Source organism: Callorhinus ursinus, unplaced genomic scaffold (genome assembly GCF_003265705.2).
Source record: "Callorhinus ursinus isolate GAN/ISIS: 27379988/994484 unplaced genomic scaffold, GSC_fseal_2.0 scaffold47, whole genome shotgun sequence".
Classification (NCBI taxonomy): Eukaryota; Metazoa; Chordata; class Mammalia; order Carnivora; family Otariidae; genus Callorhinus; species Callorhinus ursinus.
The window spans coordinates 7,441,581-7,460,700 of NW_027397109.1; the positions used below are offsets into that span (position 1 = coordinate 7,441,581).

The window sequence follows — 19,120 nt, forward strand, 5'->3', positions numbered from 1 at the left end:
CTCTGTCAAATAAATAAAATCTTTAAAAAAAAAAAAAAAACTAACACCTTTGGATGATTCATGGGAGCAGTTGTAATTTTAACACATTTCTCTCACCTAGAAACCATGCTGGTATCAAACAATTTGGACATGATTTTCCTTAAGAAAAAAAAAAGAAAGAAAGATCCAAATTTTGGCCATTAGTTTTTATTGTGAGCAAATTTGAAGTTTCAGAAAGTTTTTTTGAAGCCTACTTTTTTCCATTAAATTTCATTCACACTTGACATCTGTAACTTAGAAGTTGAGGTTTTTATAAAAAAAGATTTTTTATATTTCAGTTTGGGTGTTTTAATTGGGAACCTCAGGTATTCTCATGGATAATACCAGTTATATGAGATCTTTTAAAAATACAGAATCCTAGGCCCTGTTCTCAGATGGAGGCAGGGAATAGTGGGTTTTTTTTTTGTTTAAGTTCCTGGTACCATACTCTTCTGTGCACTACCAGATTTAGGAACGTGGTTAGAACATGTAGCATATACTAAAGAAAAGAGTACTTCAACTACAGAAGACCCAAAGTCTTCAGGTTATTTCCAGATTTTTGTGCTGAGAATTTAATTCCTGAGAACTCCGTGACCTGCCCATAGGCAGGATGTACAGTAGTACCAGTTGCTTAAAGGTTTTATTCCTTCCCCTAAAGTTCATGTTAAAATCCAAATAACTGTGGAGTTGTAGAGGATTATCCTTTGTTGAGAAACAATTTAGGTGTTGTTTAAGAGTAAAATCCTGGTGTTAAAAAACTCCATGAGTCCTATACAGCATTTCATCATTGTTAGGACCTACTTACATTCTTCTGTGTGATGTTCTTTCCTGAGAAAGCAAACATTACATGGACAGACCTCTTGAGAAAAACACCTTAGCATGTTAATTCATTATAACTAGGTGAGCAGTGTCCTCACTGTTGTTTAGAACACGGTTTGGCAGACTACCACCTATAGGCCAAATACAGCCTGCTGCCTGATTTTGCAAATAAAGTTTTATTGGAACCCATCCTGTAATGGCATAATTGAGAAGTTGGAACAGAGACTATGGCTCACAGAGCCATATAAGGAAAAAGCCAGTCCCTGGTCTAGAATATTAAAATAGTCGTGTTTTTAAACTAAAAAACTGTGTAGGTATAGAGAGAATTATTACAGTGATTTCCTTATACCTTGATGCTTGTTGCCAAGTTTGTTTTGTATTTTATTCAGTGATGTTTCAGAGCCCACTCTGGGCCAAGACTTGCTCTCCAGGAGCTGGGGATACTGAGCGAGTCCACAGCTGGTGGCACTGCTGAATGGTGATAACCAAGTAGCTTTCAATGAGAAGATTCTTTCAGTGATCTCACTGTGAGAGATCTAGAGAGTATTTGATTTGCAGGCTATGTTCTAAGCCTCTGCTTGGGTATAGTTTACTCTCCCTACTGTGTAATGTTTAACAGATCCGTTTTAGGACTTCTCCCCCTTGGGTAACAGTTTACCTTTTTTGTTCTGTCCTATGAACTGTTACAATAAAGGTGACTGTGGTGCTACTGATTATCATAAGCGGGTGCAGTATTGAAAAAATTGTAGTAAAAGCTCGGACTACGATAATGTTGAATCTGCATTGTAAAGATTATGTTTTGTGTTACACTCAGGCATTTCATAAACTGACGAAGTTTATTTAAGGCCTAAGTTGTTGTCTGAAGTGTTTAGGGGAATGTATTTTAACAAATAGAAAAGGTTTAATTTATATTTAGCATATCTGTTTAATCAAAATGGTTGCTTTTGAAGTACTTGAAAGCAGTGTTTTAAGAAGTTTGAAACTTTGTAAAATTTTTAAATATTCTCTTTATTCATTGTTTCTCCTGAGAGCAAATGCTTCCACTAAATTCTGAAGATAGTATTATCAATATTGATATGGTTTATGATATAATAAATGCATGATAGTAAAATTGAATTTTACAAATGAGAAATTTCTAGACTAAATCCAAGTGTTTAGCCCAGTTAAGCTGATATATTTGGGATGAAAACCATTTACCTATGTGGTCCACCTTTTACTATCAGCTTTTTACTATACGAGGTTGAATTTAAGCTCATCATCTTGTTCTCCAGGAGTGCCAGGTAAATCCTAATACCTATGTATGCATATAATGTATCTGCTTAAGTACCTTAGAGAAGTCTTAGCTTTTAAGTTAAAGATCATTATTTTTACTTACACACTTTACATTTTTGTTACCTTCCATAATTGTTTTCTTAGATATTAGAGAGCTATAAATATTTTTTGATTCTAGTATATATAGTTTCTGTCAGATATGCTTGGTTCTCTCTGGAACTTTGCCAATAGGCTAAAAATTATTGAGACATTTACATGTATCAGTTGGACATTTCTTTTTTACTCTTTTAAAATGTGGAGAAGTGCCCATTTCTGACTGGTGAATTTCAGATTTTGTTTTCTGATCTTTGGTTTTAGTTCTTTGTCTTAAGTAAAAAACGTTTTATTACTTCCTGTTTAATAGATAGATGCTTTATTCAGAACAAGATTTACATGTGATAATGTTGGTAATTAACTTGTTGTAGGTACTGCTACATTTTCTTTTTCAGACTATGAAGTCCCTCATGTTGTTTGTTTTTGGTTTCTCCTTCATCTGTGAAAAAAAGGGCCAGGTAGAAAGATATGATTCTTGAAGTGTCTCAGTGAAAATAATGAATCAATTAATGACTTCTTCCCCTTGGCTCCTATGCCCTCCAGTCGGACTAAGGCAGTTGGTTGTGAGTTGATGCAGCACCGTGAACATTTTACAGTGACAGTTCAAGGATTTTATTTTTTTTTACCAGTAATTTTGACATTATCCTGCTAATTCTTACTAAGCTAAATATTTATTGATATCATGTATATGTTATCAGTATATGGTCATAAATTATGCCCTGAACAGTCTTAGGCAAGATCCATGCTGTCATAGAACTTTAGGGCTTATATCCAGGTGAGGAAAGCAGATAAGTAACTTTGAAATATGAAAAAGTAATTTCTTTTAGTGGCAAGTACTATAAAGAAAATCAGGGTATAGTATGATAGTGAACGTGGAGGGGACAATATTAGATAATATGATCAGAGCAGAAGCCTTCTCTAAAGTGACCTCGTCTTGAAATGAGTAAGAAAGGGCTCTCTCGATGAAGATTATTACAGAATAAGAATAGCACGTGGCATTTCTCAACTAGGAATAACAGTAAGATGACCTGTGTGGATGGATCACAAGAGCAAAGGAGAGAGTGATTGGAGTTCTAAGAAGTTTTTCTTTTGTTTTGGAAAAAATTGTTTCAGTAGGAAAAATATGGAAGTTTTTAAAAAAGTTGTTTATTACTTGAATTGGGGTTTTTTGGGGTAAGATTCTTTGTCTAACATTTTAAAATGAGTGGAACACTGATGACCCATCCTGAACTTCTGTTACTTAGATAAGAACCAACTTGTTTTCAATCCTTGGGAATTTTAGGTCACCAGGTTAAAATTTTAAGCAGAGGCTTTGTTTTTGATAATGCTTTCTAAGGAGCCAGGCTGAGGAAAGACCATAGTTGGTGCATTTCTCTAGTAATTAACTAGAAACCCAAGTGTAAGAATGTGTGTGCTCAATGATTGCTGGTCAATTTTAACTCCTAAGGGGAGTTTATGGATCTAATGGCAGAAAAACAGGCTTAAATATTATACTTTATAGCCACAATTTAAAAAGTAAAAGTATGAATTTTATTTAATTCATCAGCTCTTATACAAGTACAATATAAAACATAAAATATATTTAAAAATGGACTGTCCACTTGGTAACATGTTAAAAATAGTAAATGTATGAATACTCTTATTTCCAGATTTAAATAATGTACAACAACCTTCTGTGTTGTCCTTGTGAAAATCTTCATAAAAAATGAGTGTTGCAACATTGGCCCCTTGTTGTAAAATCAACCAAATGTACCTCTGAATCAGATGATTGTTTTTACAGTAGGGTACCTATGTGGGTCAGTTGGTTGAGCATCCAGTTCTTGGTTTTGGCTTGGGTCATGATCTCAGGGTTGTGGGATCGATCCCCGCATCGGGCTCTGTGCTCACTGGGGAGTCTGCTTGGGGTTCTCTTTCTCTCTCTCTCTAAGATAAATAAATCTTAAAAAAGATCATTTTACTCCAAATATTAATCTAAGGACCTGATAATCATTATACCACTGATGAAGGCTTAACAATGCTATCCTTAAATTAAAAAAAGATCTTCCTTAATCCTTCTCATTATTAAAAATTATGCATTTCTACAAAAATCATAGTTTGAACAACAGATGTTTTCCTTCTAAATCAGATGGATCAGGTTAGTCATCATCACCATCATAAATGAACATGTAAGATGAGAAACTCTGTACAAAATGATAAGCTTCATACAAGTTTGTATCTGCATTATCACCTGAAAGCCATTTGCCATAATGAGCAGTATAGATACTCAAATTTTTTCAAAAACATATACACACACACATATGTATTTCTAGAAAGCAAATTACAATATGTAAAGAATAAACTTAAATTGTGGGAAATTAGCTTGTAAATATGCAAAATAGATATTCCCTGGCCTTCTCAGCATACCACTCTTTACTTCTGTGCCCACGTACCATCTTAGAATCTCTGCCTCTCTTTGCCTTTGTCATCCCTAGAATTCTGTATGTGCCATGCAGAAAGAGATAATTTTTTTTATTGCTATTAAGGAGGAACTACAATGTATAAATATTTTGTTTCCATATAAAATTTAGAAGATTGAGCAATAGTCACAACAGTCTAAATAGTCAGACTTGAGTGCACCTTTAGCTTTTCTTTTTCATTTCTTCTAGCCCTCCTGGCTGAACTTGACTGTTACTGGAGAAAAGCTGTGGGATATGGTTAAGTTAATTTCTAAACATATCTTTATTGCTAATTATGACTGAGATAGCCAGTAGCCTTTAAAGGAATTAGTATTAGTAAACTAGTTTTTGTTTTCATCCTAGGTTCTGTAGGTCTTGCCTCCCTTTATGCAGTAAGTGAGTTTCTGAAAAAGTATAAATCCCTTTTTTAGGGTAAGTCATTTACTGTGTAATAGGAGTTTGAAGTTGGTTTTATAAAAGAATGTTTTACTGGAGTGAATGTTCAAGCCTCAAGTTTATTTCCTGTATTAGGGTCATTTAAAATAAGGCATGACTGACCAGTCAGTTGAGAAAGGTATTTGAGAGCTAGAAGCATGAAAGAAAGCTGCATGAAGAACTGGTGGTCTGGCATGTTTTGTCAAACAGCGTCCTGTCAACACAGAAAGCTGAATGCGAGTGAACCCAGCAAGTTTAATGTAAAGAGATTAAATATAACAGGATTGGAGTAACAAAGGATTAGCTAGTAAGAAGTAAAGGGAACACTAAAGAATGTAAGAATCGGGTATAGGAACATCCACTCCCCCTGGTGCTGTGATGGAATGCCAAAGAAGAGGCTCCCCAACCCATCCCTAGGGCTCAGAGCCAGCCATGTTGGAAAAGGCACACCCATGCATGGCTCACTGAATGGTAGAGAATTTGGTTATGGTGTATCACCAGAAGAACTTGCAGGAACTTTTCCCTGTAGAGTGCTTGGAACAGGAGTTTCCTGGGCAAGTATCTTGTGAGAGACCTTTACTGCAAAATCATCCTAGGGAGTTACTGGGGAAAACTGCTGACTGCTATGTGCTGCAGGAGCCTGCTGAGGGGACACACACCAGAACCCAGAAGGAGATCCCCTGACCAAGCTGCCTGCCCTCTACCAATAGGCCCAAACACTTGTGATTTTACTTACACCTGAAGTTTTTCACTTTTAATTTGTTATTCCTTGCTAATCTGATAAGAGTGTATGTTACTCTGTTACCCAGTTTACACAGTTGACTGGATAAGGCTTAAAGAAGGCTGTTTACAATGAATTCATTTATGTGAACTGTAAAAACTCTTCAGAGACCGTGTACCACCCCATCTCTTAACAACTGTCTTCCATAGAGTTTTTAACCAGACCAGAGCTTCTAGATAAATGGATCACTGTCATTAGTTTGATGTACAAATGAAAAATCTGGAAAATAAACCCTGTCTCCAACCCTCCAGGGGAAAAACAGAAATGCCCTTAAGAGGATCTTGAGGTCCTTGAGAATGTCTGAAATGTCCGTCTCGGCTACTCGGAACCAGAGTATGTGGATAAACATGAGTCTGACTCAGGACAGAAGTGGTTTTTGTATAAAGTCAGCCTTCCTCTTAATAGGAAAAAATTTTTTTTTTTTTTTTTTTTGCAAAACTTAGATATTATTTCAGAGCCAGTTGGGTAGAATCATGTACGGCAAATTTGAGGAAAATGTGTTTTCATTGTCACAGCCTTGCCAGTTTCTTTTGATAAGTGCCACTGATTATAGACGAATTCAGTTTTTGTCTTGCAGTAGACAATAATGATCACATTTGCTCATAATAGAACTTTTTAAATGTTTGGAAAATTTGATTATTTTATCCCTGTACTGTAACTGTAGATTTGCATTGCCCAACATCGTTGCTACTAGCTAGCCACATGTGGTTGCTGAGTGTTTGAAATGTGGCCAGTCCAAATTGAGATGTATGTTAAGTGTGAAATAACACTTTGGATTTTGATGACTGAGCACACACAAAAAGATGTAAATTACCTCATTAATAATTTAATTACCTAATGAAATAATATTTTGGATGTAGTGGGTTAAATAAAGTGTATTCACTGATTTTACCTCATTTCATTTAATACAGATTTTAGAAAACTTACAATTGCATAGATGACTTGCTTCATAATTCTGTTAACAACACTGCTCCTGATCTACATGTATTATTGAATAATGCCTCCATCTTTTGGTAGATAACAGAAATGCACTAAAAAGAGAAGTAATTCTCCAAATACTAATTGTATGAAAAATTTCATAGAATAATATGAGTTCCACCCGCCTGAAATGTTATTTAAGTCATAACAGTTGTTACAGGGGGAAGAAAAAAGGTGATGGGCAATGCGGGATGATAATTAACCGAAGATGAAAATACTGGCAGTTTTATGTGATGGAGCCCTGTTGCACAACAAATGACAACTTGTTGGTTACCATTACAGAGGATGTTTACATTAAAGTATTATAATTGATTCTAAGTTACCAAGATGGTAGTTATCATTGTCAGTCATTTTAAATTTAGGAAATTTAAGTTATAAGAAAGAAAATCAATTGTAAATATTTGTTTTTAGATCTTTTTAAAGCAGTTTAAAATTTGCTTGTTGCAGAGCAATAAACTATTAAAATTATGCATTCTTTAATCTCATTCTCTTTTAAAGTTCATATTTGTAATATTTGCATTTTTAAATGCAAAATAAAGACTATAAGGAGAATCTTCTATTTTGTACTGCCATTTACACTCTGAGGTGCCTAGAGCAGTTTGGGGATAAAGCTTAATTGTATTTATTCTTGGACTAATTGTACATGAGATTTTATTACATAAGCAGTGGCTAAAAATTTTGACCTTTTATGATTTAAAAATAATTCATTCTGGTTTGATTTAGAAAATACCTTGACTTTTATAGTTCTTCCTAAAAGACTGTTTTACCTACATGTAGCTCATATTAATATACATAACTTAAAACTAGAGTACACCCCCATAGAATAGTTAAGTGAATAGAAAATAGAAACAATGAAAAATGCCTATGTTTTATCTTTTCAAGAAGGTAACTGAAGAAACTTTTTCTTGATAAGAGACTGCTAGTAATATGCATTAATAGAACCAAATTCTTTGTTTAAAGTTAGACTTAATTACATTTAAAAATATAGACATTATTTTAAAATGAACATTGTTTTAAAATATTTTAAAACATTTCAATCTTTACTCAGTAAGTAATGTGTACATATTTTTTGTTGTAAAAATTGAAATAGTATAGATAAATCTCAGATTCCACTTGGGTTCGGTTTTGTCTACTTCTCCCTCTCGGGGGAAACACTGTTGGCTGGTTATACCTATGTAGGTCTTTCTCCATGTGGGCATGTGCATGCATGTGTGTTTGTATAGAGCTATGAAGACACCTCTTGGTGTCGTGTCACACCATAGATACTCTGCAGTTTGTGCTTCACATCTTGTTTCAGAGTTATTCTCATGTTTTTACATATAGCTGTCTTTCATTATAACTTATTTTAATGTTAGTTTTTATCTTCAATTATAAAAGCAACGTATACTTATTAGAACGAGTAAAATAGGCCAACTCCACCTTACCCCATTTCCCACTGCTCTTGAATTAAGCCTTTCTCCTTTATACTTTACAAATAAAAGTATCATATATAGAGTTTGTGATTTTATTATATCATATTATTTTTTGGTGGGCAGCAAAGCAAGGTTTATTGAGCGATGGCAAAGTGAGATATACAAAGTTCCTGAGGAGGTAGGGGACCCAAGAAGGTTGTTCTGTGTGTGTTTTTAATAATTAAAAAAGGTCAGACTCTGCACACTATTTTCCAGCTAACTAATTTTACTTAATACAGGGTGAACATCCTTCCATCTTACTCTTCTGATGAGAAACTACATATTATGGAAATTCTGTTTCTAGGTCTCTGTGCAATCACTGTTGTGTAAGCATCTTTGTCCATGATTTCATATACTGGCTCTTTTTATTTCTGAAGTCATTAAAGAGTATATTGGTATTATTTTTAAATTTTCATGGATAATGCCGATTACTTTCCAGGAGTAACATTTCAGACTACACTTGTTTCTCAAAATTCCATGTTTACCAATCTGATGATTGCAAATTGGTAACTCCTTATTTTCAATTGATGGTTTCCTGATTAGTGGAGCTGAGCATCTTTTATGAGATTATTAGTATTATAGTATTATAGTATTATATATTATAGTATTGCTTCCTTAGTGAATTGCCAGGTTCATTTCTGTTGCTCATTTTCCTGTTGTGTTGTTCTTTCTCATTTCTTCATCAGTCAGTAGTAGCTCTTTTGGGGAGTGTGTTGTAAATGTAAGTCTTTATAATATCTTTTCCTGTGCAATAAAACATTTTTAAAAGTGAAATGTTTTCATCTTTATGGCTTCTGGATGTTTATCTTACTTATTTGGGGAGATCTCCCCCAATCTAAGATTGTACAGATTCTCTCCAGGCATTTTACAGTTTCTAATGCTATTGTTGCTGGTATACTTTTCCCTTTCATTTTCTTCTGATTATAGAGGACATTGAGGAAAGTCCATTGATTTTTTTTTAATGTAATTATAATTTTCTTTATATAATTTGTATTTTTTTTATACTCACTAAAATTCTCCTCCATATTTCAAGCCTATTCTCTCATGATTATATCATCTGAGTCTTCAAAATAGTGGTAAATAACCATAGTATTGGCAGGTATCACTGTGTGTTATTACTGATTTTAGTGTAAATACATTCAGCATTTCCCTGTTTAATATGGTCTTGGCTTTTGGTTTTGGAAAATAGTCTCTCTCATTAATTGTATTGCCGGTATTGATTTATTTGTGATTTTTGTTAGGAATGGCTGATGAATTTTTTTTCACATTCCTGTTTGACCGATACTTCTTTCTTGTAATATTTGGATGTAATAATGAATTATGTGATAGATTCCTAATGTTAAGCCAGCCATATACTTGTGAAATAACCCTGCTGTGATCATTGTAAAATGATACATTACTGTATTCCCTTAGCTAGCATTTTATGTAGAATTTTTTCCTCCATTTATAGTTTAAAATATTTATTGTTTTCTCTGTCCTGTCATTGTCAGGGTTTGGGTGCTGTTAGCCTCAAATTGAATTGCTGATAGAATGTTGAAAATTTTTGAAATACACGAGATTTTTATGATACTATTCTCTGCATTACTATGCGTGTTTGGAATGTTCCATAACAAAAAGTTTGGAAAAAATGCGTTCTTGGTCATGTATGTGTTTCTCTAGGATAAACCTAGTAGTGGAATTACAGGTTTTTGCATGTTTGCCTTTTTTGTTTCAGTAAGTAACTCCCATTTTGCCCTTAAATAGTTGTACTTACTTACATTTATTTTACCATCCTTGTATGAGTACCTGTTTCTCCATGTCCTTCCCTGTGTTTTATATTATCGTGTGAAAGGTCTCATGAATGATAAGATAATTAAAAGCTCTGTTTTAATGTTCATTTTCCTAGTTACTAGTGAGTGTGAACATATTTTCATGTTTATTGTTATTTGTGTTTTTGGTGAATTGTCTCTTCCTAATACACATTTTTCTCTTGAGTTGTCTCCTTTAAACTGATTTATAGTTCCTTATATGTTCTAAATATCAAATATATATATACAAATATATATGTGTTGTTAGGCCAATATATAAATTGGTCAATATGTAAATATGAAGGTATTAAACTCATTACATATCTGAGGTCGAACTATATGAAATAGCTCATATTCAGCTGTTTGAACTAAAAAACCCATTTCATTTGGCGTAACCAAAAAATATATGTATATATATATATTTTAATTACCTGCATTTTTATGTAATCATGGTTCTTGGTGTATGAGGGGTTTTGTGCCTTGAGTTTTACTTTTAATAGTCCGCTATTTTCGATGATACAGATTTTTAAAAAATATATTATGTTTTGGACTTAAATTCCATCTGAAATCGTATTTTTGTCATTAATATGCATAGAGATCTAATCTTTCTAAATTTGTGGACATTTGTCCTAACATCATTTATTAAATAAATAGCATGTTCTTTTCTGACAATTTTGAACTGCCACTTCCATAATAAATTTTACTACTGGGGATTTGTTACTTTGATCTGTTTTTCTATTTCTTTGGCAATACCACTCTAGTTTTACTAGGTTTTTATAATATTTTGATAGCTATTAGAGCAAATCCCTTGTCATTGTTTTTCAAAGTTTGCTTGATTGTTCTTAGACTGTTCTCTTACAAATGATTTTCACAGTCATCTTTATGCTCATAGTTTTTTAAATTTTACTAATGTGTAGTCTCCGGAGCAGAGAGGAAGAGAGAATTTCTAAACCTGGGGCTGTCTCAACTCCTGTGAAGCATGCGGATGATCATACACCTAAAACAGTAGAAGAAGTTGTAGTTGAGAGAAATGAGAAACAAGCACCTACTCTTCCAGGTAAGCCTAGCAAAATAGTACATTCAGAAAACATTTGCAGTCAGATTAAATAAAGTAATTGTCAGAATTTACAGACAACTTAAAGATGTTTCAGTGATTATGGTTATTGTTACTTCTACAGTTACTACTACTGCTTCTACTACTACCTGTGTTTGAATTTTTCTGTATTTGACTTACAACGTATTCCTTATGGGTATGAGGTTGGCATGGATCAGTAGGCTTTCATGAGTTTTTTAAAAATTTTTCTGGATAGAAATTATTCATAGTTAACAGCTATTCACAGTGAGTAAAGCTGTTCTTTACCACTGCTTATTTAGGAGAAATATTAGATTGGCTTAAGAAAAATTTTTAAGTTATTTTACCTATTGAAAGTGTTTTCATAAACGCTGTAAGTTATACACTGGAGAGATGTATATGAGACCAGACAAGATTCATTTGCTTGAAAGGCCAGGAGATTTGGGTTCTGTTGTCTCTCAGTTTCTTCTCTCAAATCTTCTTACTCTGCTTGTTCAGTAGCAAGAATGTAGATATTTGAAAACAAATTTTACCACAGTGAAGAAGGCTGCTTTGACTGTCTTAGAGAAGTGTAGGGATTTGCTCTTCTTCTTCTCTTTTTCCTCCTCTTCCTCCTCTCCCTGCCCCCCACCCACAGATTTTTCAAACCCTAATAGCTGAAGCTTTGGAGGGCACAGGTAACCATGTAATGTGAATACTTGCTGTAAAGACATCAGAATTTATAGCTGTACTTTGCTTTAAAATATATAGTATATATGTTCCTTATTAGGTTTTCTGAGCTTATATTTTTGTTGATGAATTTTTATATATATATTTTGTGGGCTTTTTGTTGTTTGGTATTTTCCGGGTTGCTTACATTATTATTCCAGTTTTTAATAAAGTGCTTCCTGCACAATTTTTAAATTTTCTTTCTTTTAGAACCAAAGCCTGTGTATGCTCAAGTTGGACAACCAGATGTGGATTTACCTGTCAGTCCATCTGATGGTGTCCTACCTAATTCAACTCATGAAGATGGGATTCTCCGGTAATGCGATTTTAAACTTGTGTTGTCTTCTCTGTCCATTATTCAGCATTATTTAAAGTGAGAATTCAGTTGAGAACCATATTGCATATCCTTTTTAGGAGTGTATACCACTTAATGTTATGATTAAGGTTTTATTTCACATTATTTATATGCTAGAATTAGAGATTAGAGAACAAAAAAGAAACTTTGGATATTGACTTTCTCACCACTGTCACCTACCTAGTTTTTAGGTTGGGAATTACAAAAATTAAAAATTGTTTTCTGCTTAGAAATCAGAATTTTCACAAGTTTTCTATTGCCCTAGCATTTAAAAAAACAAACACCAGTGTTTCTCCATTTTAACACTGTTGACATTTTGGGTTGGGTCCTTGTTTATTGTGGTGGACTGTCCTTCACATTGTGGAATGTTGAGCAGCATCCCTGTCTACTAGCTGCCAGTAGCACCTCCCAGTTGTAACAACCAAAAATGTCTCCAGACTTTGCCAAATGTTTCTTGGGGACAGAATCACCCTTGGTTGAAAACCTGTTCTACATTATGAGTTGAGTTAGCAACTCAAAGTAAGTTTTTTTATATTCCACACCTTTTACTGTTCTGTTTTATACTTAATGAGATTGAGATGTAAATTTCAAACCATCTTGATCATCAAATTAGTCTTTTGTTGCCTCTGTGGTGAAAGGGACATGATGTGAATAATTCAAAATAACCAAACTTTTAAGTGAGTTAGATGTAGACCCCTGCTCTTACCTCTTTTCTTTGCTTAAGGAAATTGGGTTGTTACTGCAAGACCCAGCTAGATAGAGAGACAGAACTGAAATAGATGGGTAAGACACAAGATTAAAATTATATATTGTGTTAATATCAAATAACTGATAATTCAAAATTTTATAAATTATGAAGGAATAGTTTCCTTTTTCCTTTTCTCCAGAATTGCTTGAAAGATTTTGTAACTGTTTAAGGTTTAAGAAAACTGGGATGATTAATTCTAGAGACCTATTTCTCAAGAGAGCCCTGAAGAACAGATACTAAAAGAGGATTTGAGGTTGTGGGCTGAGCCAGGAAACATTTGGTTATTCATTCAAATCCAGTGACTGGATTTGGGACAGAAGTGGTTAATGGATTTACTTTTTGTTATTGCAAGTAGTTGATGTAAAGCCAGTAAAGCAGAATATAAAATGTCAGTCATCTGGGGTACATGACACTTGAGACTGGGCCTAAAGCTGTCCTTTAAAAAGACAAATTTTACTAAGGGATGCAGACTACAATCAACAGTTTTTACTTTTTGAGGCACACTAGATCAGTCCGTGTTACAAAAGGACTACCAGGGACCTGAAGTCTCAAGGACTTTGAGGAAGTGTTTAAAAAAGCTCTCTGTACAGTTGGTTTGGTAGAGGACCTGGAAAAGTGGACGCTATCACAGCTAAGCAATTCACATGGCCCATGGTAACACTGGCCAGTACTTTCATGGAGGGACCAAGGGTGCCACCAACCCTGACAATGAGTGACTTTAACCTACAGGCTCTGATGTTTACATCTAGTAAATGTTTGTTCTAGGTAAGGAAATGGGACACGTGTGAATACCTTATAAGATCTAAAAGCTTAAGGTGGTCTTTAGTTGTTTTAAAAGAATTAGACTCCCCCCTTTCCTCAACTCATTTATTCATTTATTTGATTTGTGTTTTTTACTTTCTATTGGCTTCTAATCATTTGTTCACTGTTACTTAGTGAATTAAAAGGAAACTGCACTTCATGTCAGAATAGGTAATAGAATTGTGTGTCTTTTTGACTAGAAAAGTGGGAGAGTTACAGAAACCTAGATGGGTAATTTGTAATTATGTATGTAATTTGTAATTAATTACCTTAAAGCGTAGTTTGTAATTACCGTTTCTCCCTACCCATTCTTCTAAGACATCCTTTAGTTTTTATTTCAGGACTATCACAAGGTTTTGGCACTACACCGATTATAAAAGAATGTGCATACATTAGTTCCTTTTCCATTCTCTCTCTAGTAAGAAAAGGGCAGAGATTGAATATGTGACTAATCCAGAAAGGCTGAAGGATGATAAGTTTCTTATTTAAAATTCAAAGGGACTGCAGAGTAAGTGATCTGTGTCAGAGTGCACCACCTGCCAAGTTTAAAAACCACTATCTCTTGGATGTGGCGATCACAGTGCTTGGAGATTCATTTTGATTCCCTGGTACTAGGAAATTTGTCAATTTATGCCTCAGTTTCTACCTTTGAAAAACAGTTTTCTGTTTTTCTCAGTTTCTGTTTTCTCAGAAAATTTCTCAGTTATTCTGTATAGATGATATGGTATGAATTGGAATGGAAAAAAAGGAAGATGTTTTTAACCATTGCAAATGCCCCACATGCGTCCAAGACACTAAGAGTTGGGAAAACATTGTTTTTATAAAGTAGTTTTATAAATTAGTTGTAAAACCGTAATTGCATATTAAATTCAGATATTTTAAAACTTCTTAATCAGAGAATAAAAGAAAGTGCCAGTAAAGCTGATTTGGAATTCTAATACTAAATTGTATTCAGTAAATTAGTGGTATGAGGGGAATTTCAGAGATGATGGTCCTTTGTTTCATTCTGAGTGTGGTTTTCATTGTAGCAGTTTACTGTAACTTTTTCAAGCTTCTTTTAACCATTTCAAATAAAATATTTGTTTTAACAGGCCCAGCATGAAATTGGTAAAATTCAGAAAAGGAGATAGTGTGGGTCTGCGCCTGGCTGGTGGAAATGATGTTGGAATATTTGTAGCTGGTGTTCTAGAAGATAGCCCTGCAGCCAAAGAAGGCTTAGAAGAGGGTGATCAAATTCTCAGGGTATGTCAGTATATCAGAGACGTGGTTTGAAAGTACTTAGATCTTCAGAGGAAGACATCAAATACAGCAAACCTATTATTATAATTCAGTTGTAATCTTAAGTCACAGTCTCTTGAACCAAATAACCATTCAGATGAGGAATCTGTCTGGTCTTGGTTGTATTGGCCTTGTCCCTTCCCATTTCTGCATTTGCTCTTGTTTATTGCTGTGGTATGTGTTACTACAGAGTGTGATCCTCTGGTTTCATTTTAATCTCTAATGTTCGTAGAACCTACCAAAAAAAAAAAAATAGGTCTTAGATCCCTATAATATCTACCAAGTAGTCTTTTTAAGTTCAACTAGACATTCAGACTGGCAGGACTGGCATGGGCCACAACTTGCCACCAGTTGTTCCTCTCCCATGGGAGAGGGAACAGTCCTTGCAGCAGTCCACATAGCTCTGTGGGACTTTCTTTACCCTGGGGATGGCTCACATGTAAGGAAGTGGGGTGTCCATTGGACAAATGTGTCAGCTGCCTTGGCTCTGAAGCTTCATACCCCACAAGAGACAGGACCAGTTACAGGAGTCAGAAAGCCCAGCTTAGGTGTGGTTTCTTTTCTTTTGATGTTGTTTTTCTATCTTTGCCATAAGCGATGCTGTCCAGTCATATAGTATCATCTTTATCTGTCTCCTTAAAACATCCAAATCTCTTGGCGGATAAACTATGTCCTGTTTTAACCAGAAGATCATTATCTATGAAATGTGAGTTCCTGTTTGGACCACTTCTCCAGCGCAGACTGTCATTGCCACCTCTGTTCAGGTCTTCCTGCGTTTGGCTACCTCCTGCCCCCTGTCCTGGATTCAGTCTCCAGATCAGAACCTTGCTGCTTTGCTCATGTTTTTCTCTTTCCCTCTCCTCTGGCTCTTTGTTCATTCTCCACTGGCTTACTTCTCTCCTTTTGCTGTTGAAATTGTTATCAGTCCCTACCCTCCTTCCTTTTTAGTTGTCGCTGTCCTGAAGTTTTATCGTCTGACTTCCGTCATAACCATTACTCAATCTGAAGTTTCATAAGCCATCGTCGACCTAATGGCACCCTCAGCCCTCGTTTTCCTTTATTTCCTAGCAGTGTTTTGACTGTCTTAAGTAATCTTTCTTGAAGTGCTTTCTTCCTTGGATTCCCTAACACTGTCATTCTGGTGCTCTTTTAATCTTGTAAATTCTTTTCCAGTCTTCCTTAATGGTTCTTCTAAAGCATGGAGAGTGTCAGCAGCTCCCTGCTTCTCTCTTGCTACAGGTCTCCATCTCGATTTTGAGGGCTCATGTCAACAGCCCACCATCAGAATCTTCACTTTGAGCTCTGCCTGAGGCCCCTCCCCACTGTGCCAGCTGCTGTGGCCATTGTCCACCATCTGTCCTTTCCCTTCAGACTTCCTGTGAAAGTCAAGCTATCATCTTTGACTTACTGGCTTCCATGTGACACTGTACTTTGATTCCTCCTGGTGATATTTACATTGTACTCAGACACAACATGGAGAATGATGTTCACTATACTAAAGAAATTAAACAGACCTATGTCTTAACCACCTCATATCCTATTTGAAATAATCAGGGCATACATATATCATTTTATTTTATTTTTTTAAAGCTCTTATTTTCCTTTTTAAGTAGGCTCTACCCCCAACATGGGGCTCCAACTCACAACCCTGAGCTCAAGAGTCACATGCTCTACCAACTGAGCCAGCCAGACACCCTTATGTACAACATTTTAAAATTATTTCTTTAATAATTTGCTTTTGTTTTATATCATAAAAGTAGTGCATGCTAATTTTTTTTTAATGTGGAAAATTTTCAAAAGGTAAAAAGAAGAAAATCTACCTGTGATCATGCATATAGTCACCAGTAACATTTTGATAAGTTTCCTTTGGTCCTTAAGAGCTTCTGATATAAGTACATACTGACTTTGCAGACGTTGAGCCTACATCATACAGATGCTCTTACAGAGTTGGGACAATGCATACCCTGTTTCTTTTTATCTTATTTCCTTCTGACTTCTTTTTCAGAGACTAGTAAAAAGTAAGACTCTATTACTAAATTCACAGAATTAAAATCTTTTTTTGTTGAGGTATATTGGTATACAACATTATATTAGTTTTAAGTTACATTCATGGAATTTATAATTTCAAAACCTAAAGCTAAAGAGTTTATAATAAATATTTGGAATAAGGAGTTGTCTTTTTGGTCTAAATTGGTTAGATTTTGCAGTAGATGACCATTAATGCCAGGATGCATTGTGGCCACTCTTTAAATGAATTTACACCTTTACTCATTTTACTTGGTTTCTACATAATTTAAATTATATTATTTTTCTCCAAAGGAAAGTCAGTTTTTTCCCTCTGAAAGCTGTGATATTTCCAAATTAGGTAGTCTGAGAATCTTTTTTTCTGTGTAGATAAGTACTTTCGTAATCTTAAAATATGGCCAAGAGTAATTTGTGAAATATATTTTAACAGGTAAACAATGTAGATTTCACAAACATCATAAGAGAAGAAGCTGTCCTTTTCCTACTTGACCTCCCTAAAGGAGAGGAAGTGACCATATTGGCTCAGAAGAAGAAAGATGGTGAGATACTGTCAGAAAATGGAGAAAATCTGTAGAATTCTGAGAACTTAAATTTTAATTTCCATTTTTAAATAAATCAAAGTTGAGTGATAATGGATTTGTTAATGTCAGAGTTTAAGTCACTTAGAGGCACAGTCTTACACTATGCTCAGAAAACACGATTATAGGACCAATCTTTATGACATTCTAGTTTAAGTAGAAGGCTATCCATCTAGCCGTTCACAAGGCATAGAAAAATCCTAGTTGTTTATTAGCCATCAGAACATACAAAAGTATACAGTTAGCTTCCAAATTTTTTACTAATGTTGTCTAAGCAATACATTTTTGTTAGCATTAAGTAAAGAGAATGCCTCATTTTCTTTGATTAGGCAGCTACACTTTTCAGTTAGAACAGGGTTTCTCAACCTCAGCACTAATTGTCATTTTGGGCCAAATAATTCTTTTTTGTAGGAGCTGACCCATGCATTGTAGGTTGCTTAGAAATATCCCTGGTCTCTATCCACTAGATGCCAGTAGCACACATACCCAATCAAAAATGTCTCCAGATATTGCGAAGTATCCCCTGGGGGAGAAAAATTACCTTCATTTGAGAACCACTTATTTAGGAAAAACGGGAATATTTGTAATATTTGCAACAAAATTAAGTTAGATGATATAAATAGCACTATGTGTGGTTTTGGACAAGTTGCTTGATCTTTTTCTGCATTACTTTCCTCATCTGCAAAATGGAGGTGCTAAGCATTCCTATTTCATGAGGTAATGGTGCTGTACATGAAATAGAATGCCTAATGTGGTACCTCACACAGGGGAAGGATCCAACATATGTTGTGAATGCTGCTGGTTTTGTTATTACAGCATCTTCACATTATCTATTCAGAGTAATTTCTTATCTTACTAGCTATTGATAATGTTTTTGTTTTGATTCCTTTTAGTTTATCGTCGCATCGTAGAATCAGATGTAGGAGATTCTTTCTATATTAGAACCCATTTTGAATATGAAAAGGAATCTCCCTATGGACTTAGTTTTAACAAAGGAGAAGTGTTTCGTGTTGTGGATACCTTGTACAATGGGAAACTAGGCTCTTGGCTCGCTATTCGAATTGGCAAAAATCATAAAGAAGTAGAACGAGGCATCATCCCTAATAAGAACAGGTATGAATGTTTGGATACTTCTCATAGAATAAGTTAAGTAAATGATGATGGAAGACTTGAATCCCATTGGGAAATATTGGCAATGTAAAGAGTTAGTTTTCATTGTATTCACTCTATCTATGTATGACTGACTTAGTTGTACAAACTCATTTTATTTATTTTTTTTTTTTGTTACTTCTTTATTTATTTTAAGTAGGCTCCATGCTCAATGTGGAGACCAATGTGGGGCTTGAACTCACGACCCTGAGATCAAGACCTGAACTGAGATCAAGAGTCAGATGCTTAACCCACTGAGCCCCCCAGATGCCCCAAAACTTCTTTATCTTAGTTTAGCCATTAAGATTTAAACTGCATGTAAAGTTCTGTCCAGTAT

General features: G+C 34.7%; 1 protein-coding gene across 8 annotated transcripts in view; it reads left to right on the top strand.

Moving 5' to 3' along the window:
• TJP1 (tight junction protein 1) overlaps positions 1-19,120 on the top strand; it is a 263,988-nt gene that overhangs the window by 198,253 nt on the left and 46,615 nt on the right. For all 8 annotated transcript variants that reach the window (XM_073882512.1, XM_073882513.1, XM_073882514.1 and 5 more), the window contains 5 exons: positions 10,987-11,126; positions 12,060-12,165; positions 14,845-14,995; positions 17,487-17,595; positions 18,528-18,747. In XM_073882512.1, the coding sequence (XP_073738613.1) occupies positions 10,987-11,126; positions 12,060-12,165; positions 14,845-14,995; positions 17,487-17,595; positions 18,528-18,747 (726 nt within the window). The remainder of the gene's footprint in view (positions 1-10,986; positions 11,127-12,059; positions 12,166-14,844; positions 14,996-17,486; positions 17,596-18,527; positions 18,748-19,120) is intronic.